The sequence below is a fragment of the Labrus mixtus genome, chromosome 2 (genome assembly GCF_963584025.1).
Source record: "Labrus mixtus chromosome 2, fLabMix1.1, whole genome shotgun sequence".
Taxonomy (NCBI): domain Eukaryota; kingdom Metazoa; phylum Chordata; class Actinopteri; order Labriformes; family Labridae; genus Labrus; species Labrus mixtus.
In genome coordinates, this window is record NC_083613.1 from 13489014 (window position 1) to 13501620 (window position 12607).

General features: G+C 39.4%; 1 protein-coding gene and 1 long non-coding RNA gene across 4 annotated transcripts in view; both read right to left on the bottom strand.

The window, feature by feature from the left end:
* Positions 1-1115: 1115 nt before the first annotated feature.
* Positions 1116-12607, bottom strand: part of LOC132994487 (CMRF35-like molecule 1) — a 28134-nt gene continuing 16642 nt past the window's right edge. The window contains exons 1-8 of one of the 3 annotated variants that reach the window (XM_061064879.1): positions 8165-8213; positions 7116-7205; positions 3702-4035; positions 3432-3596; positions 3097-3192; positions 2952-2995; positions 1264-2477; positions 1116-1198 (exon numbers count right to left, since the gene is read on the bottom strand). In XM_061064879.1, coding sequence (XP_060920862.1) covers positions 2124-2477; positions 2952-2995; positions 3097-3192; positions 3432-3596; positions 3702-3867 — 825 coding nt within the window. In that variant the 5' untranslated portion in view covers positions 3868-4035; positions 7116-7205; positions 8165-8213 and the 3' untranslated portion in view covers positions 1116-1198; positions 1264-2123. Of the gene's footprint in view, positions 1199-1263; positions 2478-2951; positions 2996-3096; positions 3193-3431; positions 3597-3701; positions 4036-5659; positions 5855-7115; positions 7206-8164; positions 8214-12607 lie in introns of those variants that run through there. The other 2 variants (XM_061064872.1, XM_061064864.1) reach the window with 2 other exon arrangements.
* On the bottom strand, positions 11083-12578 carry LOC132954587 (uncharacterized). The gene is made up of 3 exons (XR_009665788.1): positions 12526-12578; positions 12261-12350; positions 11083-11434 (listed from the first exon to the last, which is right to left on the bottom strand). It is a non-coding gene; the product is annotated as an uncharacterized LOC132954587 (long non-coding RNA).

The window sequence follows — 12607 nt, forward strand, 5'->3', positions numbered from 1 at the left end:
CGTCCTTATCGCTTTGTAGTTTGTTGGATGAAGTGTACTTCATCTTTCAAGCAAAACTATTGCCGCACTTTTTTGCATCACACACACACAGAAACACACACACACACACACACACACACACACACACACACACACACTTAAACAGTTGGCTAATCTTTTTCACTTAGCAGCAGTGTCATTGACTGTCATTGGCAATAGAGCCGATACCCCAGGCCACCACGCTCCTTCCCTGGTGGTCAATGTACACAACGACTGTAACAACCATAACAACAACATCAAGCTGCTCTCGTTCTCCGAGCCCTGCAAGAACCGCTACTGGAGGGCATTCCCTGCTGCCAAGGTGACTTCTGCTGAGTGTGTGCTTGTCTGTGCATGAGTGTGTGCGTGGTGTTTGGACTTTGTTATCTGAGACTGTGGAAAGAGAGAGTGAAACAACACATAGAAGAGGGAACAGAAATTAAGAATAGGCATCGACACTGTTGTCCCACGCTGACGGCCCAGTGTGTGCGGGTCAGACCAGCGACAAACAAACAGACAGCGTCTTTTAACCATTTGTAGATTGATTGAACTCTGCTGATCATAATAATCCACCAAACATGAGTCCCCACGATATATATTCAGTAAAAGATTTAATCCAAACACATTACATCCATAAGGATCCACAAAACTGTTCAAAATACTCTGCTATTGCTGCATTCATGTGCTGCTCGGGTGGTCCAAGTTTCCGAGTTGGGAAGTCATTCTTCAGACTTTGGCGTGTTCACGTGACTTCAGGTCGGAAAGTCGGAATGTTGTTGCATTTTACAACTCGGAAAATCGTTTTTCCGATGTTTCCGGCACCACATGAATGCAGCATTAATAACTGACCTTTTGATGACATGTCATAACAGCAAATGGGAGTTGAAAGGAGGTGCCTCCCCCTGGTCTGTTCGGCCAATTGCATGCAAATGTGTCCACAACTGACATCTCTTGTAGCCAATAAAATTCTCTAAGCATGGATCTGCTCAATACTTGGGGGGGATTTCTACATGCACACACTAAGGAGAGTGATTTAAAGTGTGAGTGGTTTGAGTGAGCCATGAATTATTTGGAGAAAACAGACAAACCTTTAATAGTATAAAACTCTTAGTTTAATAAATGTACAATGCAAATCAAACATTTCATCACATCTAAAGGAACAGTTTCACATGTATACTAACTCAAGAGATTTATGCAGTAAAGCTAAAGGTCATGTAATATTACAATACAGAATATTTACAATACACAAAAACCTTTAAATGAATGCCAAACTGCTTCAAAGAAAAAGCGATTTATTTAGATTAGCCAGCCAGTGTGAGTTGTGAAATGACGAAAGTTCAACAGTTGTGGCACTTTGGGGAAGTGAGTCTTCCTCTGAGGGATTCAATTTTGTTCAATTGCTTCTTCATTGCTGTTTTAAGTACTTCAGCTGGTAGGCTGCCTCATTGTCCATATGACCTCAACAAAAGCATGACTCACTTATAGCATTCCTGTAAGTGTGTGTGTGTATGTGTGTGTGTGTGCGTGCGTGTGTGCGTGTGTAATGTGTGAAAGCAGAAGCGAAAGCAACCTCACCCACAAACCATTAAATACAGGAAGTAAGCATAGATAGAAAAAGTATGTGTGACATGTCTGTATGTATTTAAGTTTCATACAACATCTCTAACATTTCCTCAGGATTGCTATGCACACTTTCATTACCAGCAGGGTCACTGATTTGTTCACAGATTTCACAGCAGCAGTGTCCTCCAATAGAAACGCTCTTACACAACTAATTTACAACAGCAGTGCTGGCATCTCTGACAACAATGCAGCAGCCAATATGTCCTCCTTCTAACTTTAGATTCTGGTCCTAAATGCTCTGGATTTGTTTGGACCAGAGAAGGTAGGCGGTTTTAAGGCACCCCTACACGGCCGTTTTGGACGCCCCTCGGTTTGCCAGATATGAGAGCAGTTATCAGGTCAAACCAACAGGTGTTGCAGCGATGGAAGCGGGCAAGAGAAGTGGTTCAGATAGAAGTGATTGTACCCGACCTAAAAAGATTTGATTTTTATTGTATCGTGATGTATTATTACATTCATCAGATCTTAAATCTTAATCAGATTTAAGTTGTTAGCTGAGCCAGAGAATAAAAAGAGTCATCGTCGTTGCTTCCGGATTGATTAGGTTTCCTAATGGGATTGATACTGTGTTCGGGTTTTTGAACAACAGAGTATAAATTGTTCAATTGTTGATCTGTGACTGCTCTGTTAAATGCTGCTCTTGAATGGACCCCGGAGAAGGAGGCTTGATTTAGAGGAACGTCGTTGTCACCCTGAGCTGCTGATTCGATGTCTTGGTGGTTGGAGGAATTCATGTAGATGCTGTCTGGATCTGCAGAGGAGTAGAGGGTCGACGACCTTTCATGTCGGCTCACTGGTTGCTGATCTTCAAGTCGGATGTCATCAGATTCAACATCCTTGAAAAATAAAAAAGTGGGACAACAGGGTAAAAAGTAGTGAACAACCAAAGGTCACCAACGAAGCAAAATTACCATCATGCATTGCGGTGCTAAGTGTAGGCGAGAGGAAAGTGAGTCTTGACTGCTATCATCAATTGCTGCATATGAGAAGAGTGTGACCAGCGTGAACACAGAAACTAATAATATTTGGCTGATTTCTAGAAGCTCTCTTGTTAAAGAATAAAGGATTTCTTGTGGATTAATGTTAGTTTTGCCTTCCTTTGTGGGGATTACGAATCTAATTTTGGAAGGAAAACAATGACAAACCCTTGGAAAAGGATGTCTTCCATGGGATTCCATGTGTTATCTTCATCAAAAGAAAAAAGTGCTAACAGCAAGAAAACAATCCTGATTCTCATTTGAGCTAAGAAAATGTATCAGGGCACTTGTAGATCTTTCTTCAGATAAATTCACTACTTCATGAAAACTCACCTCCTGTACATCTTCCTGTGGCACATGAGCACTTGACACAACATCTGAAGAGATGAGGGGAAACATCGGTCATTATGTCTGCTCAAAGCCTTGGTGACGCTTCACATGTGTGCGATGTGTGTGTTTGGTGGTTTGTGTGTCTTACTCCGTTTCTTGTTTTTCATCTTTCTTATCAGAAGCAGAATGACCATCAGAAGTGTTGATATGGAAATGACAGCGATCATCAGATGTAGAACATTTCCTGACCAGAGAAAAAAAAGGTGAGAAGAAGAAAGGCGTTTTCACACTTCATGATAAAGCTCCTCATATCTTGTTTGTTTTTAATATGATGCCTTAAAACACATACTACTAGGGACACATATTAGTGCTAGGAAAACATGGTGAAGTGTGTTTTGCACCTTTAAGGTGAATGAGACTCTGTTTTAACATGCACATGAAGCGGGAAAATCAAATGATTCTTTCTCTGTGTGCACTTCTTACCAGCTCCTTGTGTGTCTGATGCAGGCAGTGTTGTGGTATTAAAGGTTTGGTTTGTTGTAGACATGTCAGTAAAACCATCAGAGACATGTGGAGATGTAACAGGGCTGGTTGTTGTTACAGTAACAGTGACTGTTATTGGAGTCTTAATGGGACTGGAAGGCTCAGCTGAAACAAACACACACAGTACAGTAGTGATTAAGTTATCAGCTGTAAGGACAGTTTGACAGAGTGGTGATGGTTTTAAAATAAAAATAAAGAGTTTTTACTTACCATCCATGACTTTAACATTCACCTCTATGTATGCATCTTTCCCAAATCTCTCCACTCCACAATAATATTTTCCAGCGTCTGACTTTTGAAGATCAGTGAAGGTCACTAATAAAACATCTCCCTTGTTGAATAACTCAATTCGATCCTTTACGGTTGATCTTTTCATGTCCTGCTTTGATGATAATGTGTTTGTCTTCTGTACAAGGACTTGAACAAAGGTACTTTACATTGTCATTTACATTCCACAAAACGTTCCAGCCTGAGCATCTGATGGTCACATTTTCCCCGACATGTTTATTTATGTTGACAGTCTTCATCTGCACCGCACTCAGAGCTACAGGTGAAAATAAAGTAATTAGTTTATAGTGTATGTCATAGTGTCAATGCATGCATTAATTCAACCACATGTAGAGAAACTCAACTTGAATGTCTCACTATGTACTGAAAAAAGTCAGATGGATTGAAATGTCTGCACAAATATTTTTTGTGTGTTCGGCACAACTGTGATTCAATGAATCTTCTTCATGAAGTGTTTGCAGAACATTTCTCCATTTCCTCCTCAGCTTGAGAAACTCTTAAGCCTCTTAAAAGTCCTCCTCACTAATCACTACTAACATTTTTACACCTTCGGAGCTCTCTTAATATGGAAGCGATTAGTGATCAGAATTCAAATGATAAAGCTAATTTGAAAATTCAAATGCATTAACAGAAATTCTTTTTAATTTTCAGAATATGAGTGTATTATTTGACTCAAAAATAAAATGATGATTAAGTTATCTAATTTGAATTTTAGTTTTCAACTTTAAAAATGCACATTCTTTGACTAAATTAAAATGAGGAAGAAAATGGCATTTGCTTTATCATTTTCAAAAAATGCCCCGCTAAATCTGTATCATAATTCAAATGAAAAAGCTAATTTTAAAATGAAAATACAGTAACAGAAACATGTTTTCATTTTCAGATTATAGGTGCATTATTTGACCTATATTTAAAATGAATATTCAGTCATCCAGTTTGCGTTATACTTTTACTCTCTATGTATGCATATTGTATGAAATCATTCAAATGAAAACAAAAAGGTCTTTACACTCATACACTCAATACACTCATATTCTGAAAATTTAAAATAATTTCTGTTAATGCATTTGAATTTTCAAATTAGCTTTATCATTTGAATTCTGATCACTAATCGCTTCCATATCTTAAGGGCTAAGACGCTTTGTGAATAACTTTCATCTTTACAAGGATCTAGTCCTAACTTTAAGGGGAAATTCTTAGAAAATGAAGAATTTTCTTAGAATTGTGTCACTAGGAGCAACTCTTAGTACTTAGGAGGCTTCTTGAATACGGCCCCTGGTCTTTGGCGTTGTATCCCAGCACAGTTTGCGATCAGTTTTCAATACACAATGAATGGGGATGAATTTGTGTCATGTTGCATGCAGTGTGTGATGGCGGTGGCTGCACTCGAGGTGTATTGTTTTACTGGTGTATTGGTCGCACTGGTGATAAGACACAGTGCACTTTTAGATTAAAAGATAGGTATTAAATATGCGCTTTATGCACCGGATTTTATGGTACCTCCTCTGGCTTTCTTTCAACAGTCAAATATATCATTCATTGTAAATGTTTGCATCAACAACTGTCAAAGAAAGATGATTCTGCAGTGTGCAGTTCATCCCAAGTCAGCCCCCCTCGTGGCAGTAGTTTCAGGCATCTATGATAGTAATAAGGATTAATCCACTGTTATGGTGATTGTCTTGTTTGCTTTTCTACCTCATCAAGAGATCAGTTTTAATTTAAGGTCAGCTGAACAACTGCTCCCAAGAGCTTGGAAAAGGAAGTAATGACTCTAACAACAAACCGATGGACAAAAACAACGAGTTGGTACAGCTGCAGCATTTACAAACAAATTGCATTACGTACAAATACAGATAATATCAAAAATCAAATGAACTCACCACACAGAAGACAAGTGTACACATATATTTTCATCATGAAGAAAAGGACGGGCAGTCATTTAGTGTGTTAGTCTAACCACAGTCTTTATAACTTCCTCTTCCTCTCAGCCATACCAAGGGCCAAAAGCCCCTCCCTTTCCTTCACAAACACACACACACACACACACACACACACACACACACACACACACACACAGAGAACACACGGAAAAAATGTGACACATCACATCCACAGCAGCGCATCCCTCATGATGCTAAACAACATGCAACAGAGGCCCCTTAGATACACCAACCACAAAATAGCATCCATCTTCACAGTATGACCTAGCCAAGCATGTAGAACCTGTATTTTAAACAGGAAGCACCCATACATGTGTGTTTGTCTAAATGGAGCCACATCGGCTACAGAACATTATTCTGAGAAAACAAAATAAAGTTTAATGTTCGAAGGTGAAAAGTGAATATGTTGCAGAAACTGACAAAAAACATAGTTCAGTCAGGACCACTTTGTCAAAAGAATACTTTGATGCAATCATTTATATTTGGCGGTATGGCTCTGTGAGGGATCTCCAGGAACAGCACACATTCCTGCCCTTCCCGTGTATACAAGGAAAGCTATAAGGCATGGAGATAAGAAGGAAACCCCGACAGAGCAAGCATCAATGACAAGCATGACATTGATTAAGTCAGAATAGCAGAAAAGGAGGAGGAGGAGAAGGGTTGCAAATGCGCTTGGAAATGCGGCTTGCAGAGAGAGCAGCAAAAGTAGGCAGGCTAGAGCAGTTTAAATAAGGCGGCATATGTACTATTTGGCCAATAGGACGCTTTGAAGGAAATCAGCTGGCTATCAGCTGATGCGGCTGTGTGAGGTCAGCTGTTACCGAAACTCTGGAATGATAACAGAGTGTGCCGTGGCCTGCCTGAACTAACGCTACGCTCCATTTTGATAGATAATCAATGACATAAAGAAGATCAACAAAAAACGAGGGGCACTTTGGTCCCCCCCTTTAAATAAATCAATCAATCCAAGTTCTGACATGGCTTTGTGGAACAAATTAGTGTTAGTATGACTAGGTTAGGTCTAAATTGTTAATAAAGTTGATCTTCTTACTACAAGTGTTGCTGGAGCATCACTAAACCAGAACATTAACAGTAAAAATAATAAAAATAGACTTAACTAAAAGACCACGACACGCTGTATTTACAAATTTGCAGAGTTAGTTATTTAAAAGAGTAAAAGTAAAAAGACTTCTGTAAAGTCAGCTCTTGTGTATCCTCGCTGATCGCTCCTCAGATATCTCTCCTCTATCCTCTCTCCTCCTTCAGTTACAAGAGCTTTGGGATGCTCCTTAACATGGCGGGTCTAGAACTACTTCCGGTTTGACAGAGGAGCGAGGACAGAGGAGACATCATTTAAGAGAGCTGAGATGCAGGGCGGGTGAGTGTGGTGTCTTACCTTGTTGGTTGGTCTGATCTTGCTTTAGACCTGGTGTTCATCCATTGTAACAGGCTGAAGGGATTGATAGACTTGATCAGCTGCTCCACTCTTTGGGACACAGCATGAAATTAATGTTACTAAACTGTTTGCAAATTATACTGTACTTCCAAGCCAAATTTGAAACAAGTAGCCAATCAGAACAGGACTTGTTATTGCAATGCAAAGGGAAGCAGAGGCCATGACAGAAAACGTGTCCCCCTTTAAGACTGCAATTTCAATCTACAATATTTATGCCCCTGTGATGTTTCGCATTCAATGTGAATGTTGTGTGTTATGTTTATGTTTTATGCATGTGATGTTGTAGTTTGGTAGTGTGCTGTACCACTGGTCCACAATGGAGCTCTCTTGGTTCATGTTTGAAATATGTGTTGGAAAAACGAAGAAGTGAAATGTGGCTATGAGAGCTGACACAACACAATGTTATGCTACCAGAAGTCTAACTAAAGAACCTTAAAACCATACTTGGCTGTGTTGAATAATATTCAGCAACTTTATATCGTAAAGGCCAATTGGGGGGGACAAAGTGATCCCTCCTCTACTGTATTAAGTAGTAACTAGTGTTGTAGTACTCGAAATTGGTCTTGGCCTCAAGACCGGTCTGGAGACCACTTTTTGAAGGTCTCGGTCTTGCCTTGGACTCAGTCTCAGACTGAGTGGAATCTGTGGTGGAGGAAAGCAGCAATGAGTGTTTGACACACCAAATTCACAGACTGGGACACCAATATTACACTGTGGTGGAATCAATATGAATGTACAAAGATGTGATGCTGCTTGAGCTTAGATGCGGCACTAAGCAGTCTGAAAAGGGCTAATAATGCAGAAAGGGAATAAAAGCAGTCACGACTATTCACTTTTAGATTATTTAATTTCTCATTAGTCATGTTTATCATAAAACACCTCTATTTTCAGTGTTAGTGAAGCAATGCACTACGATGTATTACTCCACTAACAGCATCAACAAAAGCTGCTCTAAATACGGTTTCAGATCCCAAAATGGCAGAACTCACCTCTCCTGCAGGTTGTTGTGGTGAAAACACAGCCACTGAAAAACACAGGGCAGAGTATGACATCATGTTTTACTTATTACAAATCAATAAATGATTGGGATAACATATAATACATTGGTGATGCTCAATGTTTCAGAGTCTATTGTCGCAAGTTGTAACTGAAACATTATTATCTTTTGCATGCACTCAAACTGTCACTAGATGGTGTGTGTGTGTCTTACTCTGCTGCTTCTTCATCATTCTCTTGGTAAGCATCAGTACAGCCGTTAGCAAGATTATCATAACAATCAAACCTACAATCCAACATAGAGGACTACCTAAGAAAAGAAGGAAAAGAACTCGCTCCTTTCCTCCTCATGGGTTAAGCCTGAACTGTGAACGTACAGGTAAAAATAAATCGTTTGTTAAAGATGATCTATTCTGCTTATCGTCATTTTAAAACTCACATATAGTGTTACAACGCTGGATGCCCAAACTAAACGTGGGCAAAGTTTCAAAACATGAGGTAGGCATATGTTGGAGTAATCCCAGGATAAGTCTGCAGAGGGCGCAAAACTGCTTGTTCTGAAAATCACACGATATGAAACCAAGAATTTCACCAGACGGCTTGAAGCCTCAACGTAAGCCGTTGGTGCCTCTTACATAGGCTCTCTTCTCCTAGTGCTGTCCCCCGAAAGGCTTCCAGAGAGCTGGCCAATCAGACGAAAGTGATAGGGGCCTTAAGAGACAACAGCTGAAACTAACCGTTTCAGGCAGAGGCTTAACTGAGGGTTTTTACTGATGCAAATATCAGAACATTAAAAATGTTTTAGAGCTGCAAATCATGCAAAGCTCCTCTAAAGGTTGACAGACTGACAAGATTTGACGAGAATATAAAATTTTTACCAGCAAATTATGGTAATATACTCTGTGTGCACTGTGTTCAATCGACACCATTCATTACATTTTTTAAAGATTTATTTTAGGGCATTTTGTGCCTTTATTGTAGAGATAGTTGACAGAGTCGGAAATGTGGGAGAGAGCGAGAGAGTGGGGAACGACATGTGGGAAAGGAGCCACAGGTTGGATTCAAACCCGGGCCACCTGCCTGGAGGACCACAGCTTCCATACATGGGGCGCATGCACCAACCACTGCGCCACCGGATTTATTCAATGTTTCAACGGTGACATTCTCATTCTGTAAAAACAACATTATTTTCTTAAATGCTGAGTCAATGTCAATGACATATGAAGCCTGTGTAACAAGTTGGGGTTTGTGCACTTCTTACTAGCTCCTTGTGCTGGTGATGCAGGCGGTGTTGTGGTATTAAAGGTTTGGTTTGTTGTAGACATGTCAGTAAAACCATCAGAGACATGTGGAGATGTAACAGGGCTGGTTGTTGTTACAGTAACAGTGACTGTTATTGGAGTGTTAATGGGACTGGAATGCTCAGCTGAAACAAACACACACAGTACAGTATTACAGTATTATACACAATAAGCAGAGGTGTCAAAAGTATTCACATTCATTACTCAGGTAGAAGTATAGATAATAGGGTTTAAAAAGACTTCTGTGGAAGTTCAAGTATCAACTCAAGCTTTTAACTCAAGTAAAAGTTTAAAAGTACTGGTTTTAAAAATACTAAAAATATAAAAGTAAAAGTAATGTAAGGGGGAAAAAATACCATTAAGGACAAAAGCTTAGGCCGTGCCACAGGGGCCTATAGTGCACTACCCCACCTCCCCAAAAAAACATTTTTCTAATGGCCATAATGACTATAATGTTATATTAAAATGTTAATGTTGAAAAATTTGGGATGCACCTGTTTCAGGCGCATTTATGCCCATTGGAAATGAACGCATTTTAGTACAATGCAAATACATTAAAGAACCATATATGTGTACTACTGAGCATTAACATGTGTTTCATGGAGCGGAAGATATGATGACTAGTTGCCTATAAGTATTGTAATGTTGCAAAAAGTCAAACTTCAGAGGCATGTTATCAACAGCCTTTATTGGAATGCAAATGTACAAACTTGGAACATTTCGCTCGAGTTCTCTTGAGTCTCTGCCACGGACATCTTCGTACTAGGCTACATACGTCTGCTATTTCCTTGCTGGAGTGTGACGTGATTTGTGCAGGTGCGATGGATCGGGTACAAACCAATAGGGTGTCGGAATGGTATATGTTTATACTTCTCAGCCAACCACAATCAAATTCGCTCTATTCACTCGATGGCGTGATTTATCTGGATAGGTTTTTTTTTTTTGTGTGTGTTTTTTTGAACGATGACAAGCCGGAATGAAAACAAGCCGAAATTTAATATGAGTAACAAAGCTATTTTTAAAATGTAAGGAGTAGAAAGTACAGATAATTGCGTGAAAATGTAAGAAGTAGAAGTAAAAAGACGGTTGAAAAATAATTACTCCAGTAAAGTATAGATACCCAAAATTTCTACTTAAGTAAGGTAACAAAGTATTTGTACTTTGTTACTTGACCCCTCTGAAAATTAGTTATCAGCTGTAAGGACCGTTATAACATTTTGACAGAGTGGTGATGGTTTTAAAATTAAAATAAAGAGTTTATAATCACCATCCATGACTTTAACATTCACCTCTATGTATGCATCTTTCCCAACTCTCTCCACTCCACAATAATATTTTCCAGCATCTGACTTTTGAAGATCAGTGAAGGTCACTAATAAAACATCTTCACTGTTGGCTAACTGAATTCGATCCTCATCGTGTCAAAAATGATGGTGCAAAGATCAGAACAACAAATGTATGTGAGAAAAAGAAATGATCATGGTAGTCTGACCAGAACTTCCCCTTTCACATCATTTCTAAGGCTGAAGCTCCTCCCTAAGAAACACACACAAACACACACACTCACACACACGCACAGAACATAAGGTGTAATTTGTGTAAGACAATTTTTTTAATTATACCAAAATACAGACATGAAATGAGAAATATATCTTTATTCAGAAATAAAAAAAAATAGCCTAGAAAGTACAAAACTTAAAATACTTCAAAGATACTTTTTATTTAAAACATTTGACTCTTAACATCCACAGCAGCACAACCCTCATGACGCTAAACCACATGCAACAGAGGCCTGTAAGATGCACCAACCACAAGAAAGCATCAGTCTCCATAGTATGACTTAACCATGCAGGTAGAACATGTACTCTAAACACTCCAAGCACCCATACATGTGTGTTTGTCTGCATGAATCCAAATGGAGCCACAGCGTGTGTCCATGGTCATCAGCTACAGAACAGTATTCTGAGAAAACAAAATACAGTTTAATGTTAGAAGGTGAAAAGTGAATATGGTGCAGAAACTTACAAAAAAAACAAAAAAACATTGTTAGATAGAAAATCAATGACAGATAAACACCATGTCTTTTGTTTAAAGGAAGAATGTGCAACACGTTATACATAAATATATCAGAAATCCAGTGTATCCTGTGTAAATGTGTCTCTGAGTCATGACTGTCTACAATGAGTGAGAAGCTCGAGTCACGCTGGCTGTGTTGTTGTCAGAGCCATGTTTACATGGACGTACGGCCGGCTCCTCCCCTTGTGTATGAAAGCTGTTTTAGTCAAGGAGAGAAGAAGAAGAACATACTCACTGATTATTTGGATGTCACATAAGAGTTTTTAGATCAAAGTCATTCTGTGTCAATTTACATGCATTGTGAAGCTAAGAGCTAACTAAAGAGCGCTATAGCCCAACACAACAATGCAGACCACAGGCTACTACAGCTCTAAACAAGGTCAATTTGGTCTGCTGCTTGCGCTAAACTCCTCCGTGTGAACACAAAGGGAGGGACGTTGGAGCTCACACACGATGCACATGAATCTGGTGGAAGTTTTGCGTTATTGTCTAGGCTGGACAGTCAGTATTAATATTTGTTGGTGTTATTTTAAGAAGTTATGGTCGAGGCGCATATATATGTTTCCTTCTATTAACTGAATATGTGTGTGTGTGTTTGTGTTTGTATCAAAGACAGAGTGTGTGTCATAGAGAGCTTGGTGTTGCTTTCAGGGAGTACCAGGTTAGAGTTTAAGGTACTAGCCCAAGTAGGGCAAAGTGTGTTGTGTGTTACCTCTTTGTTTGGTGTGATCGTGCTGTAGACTTGGTGTTCATCCATTGTAATCAACTGGAGGGATTGATAGACTCTATCAGCTGCTCCACTCTTTGGGAACACAACATGCAATGAATGTTACTAAACTGTTAACAAATTACACGTATCCAAGCCACATTTGCCGAGCTTCGTTATGGTGCCACAGGGTTCACTATGATGCATTACTTCACTAACAGAACCATAAAAACAGCTCTTAGGTATCAGATCACAAAATGGCAGAACTCACCTCTCCTGCAGGTTCTTGTGGAGTTGTAACAACCACTGAAAACACAGGGCAGAGTATGACATCACTTTTCACTTCCAACTAA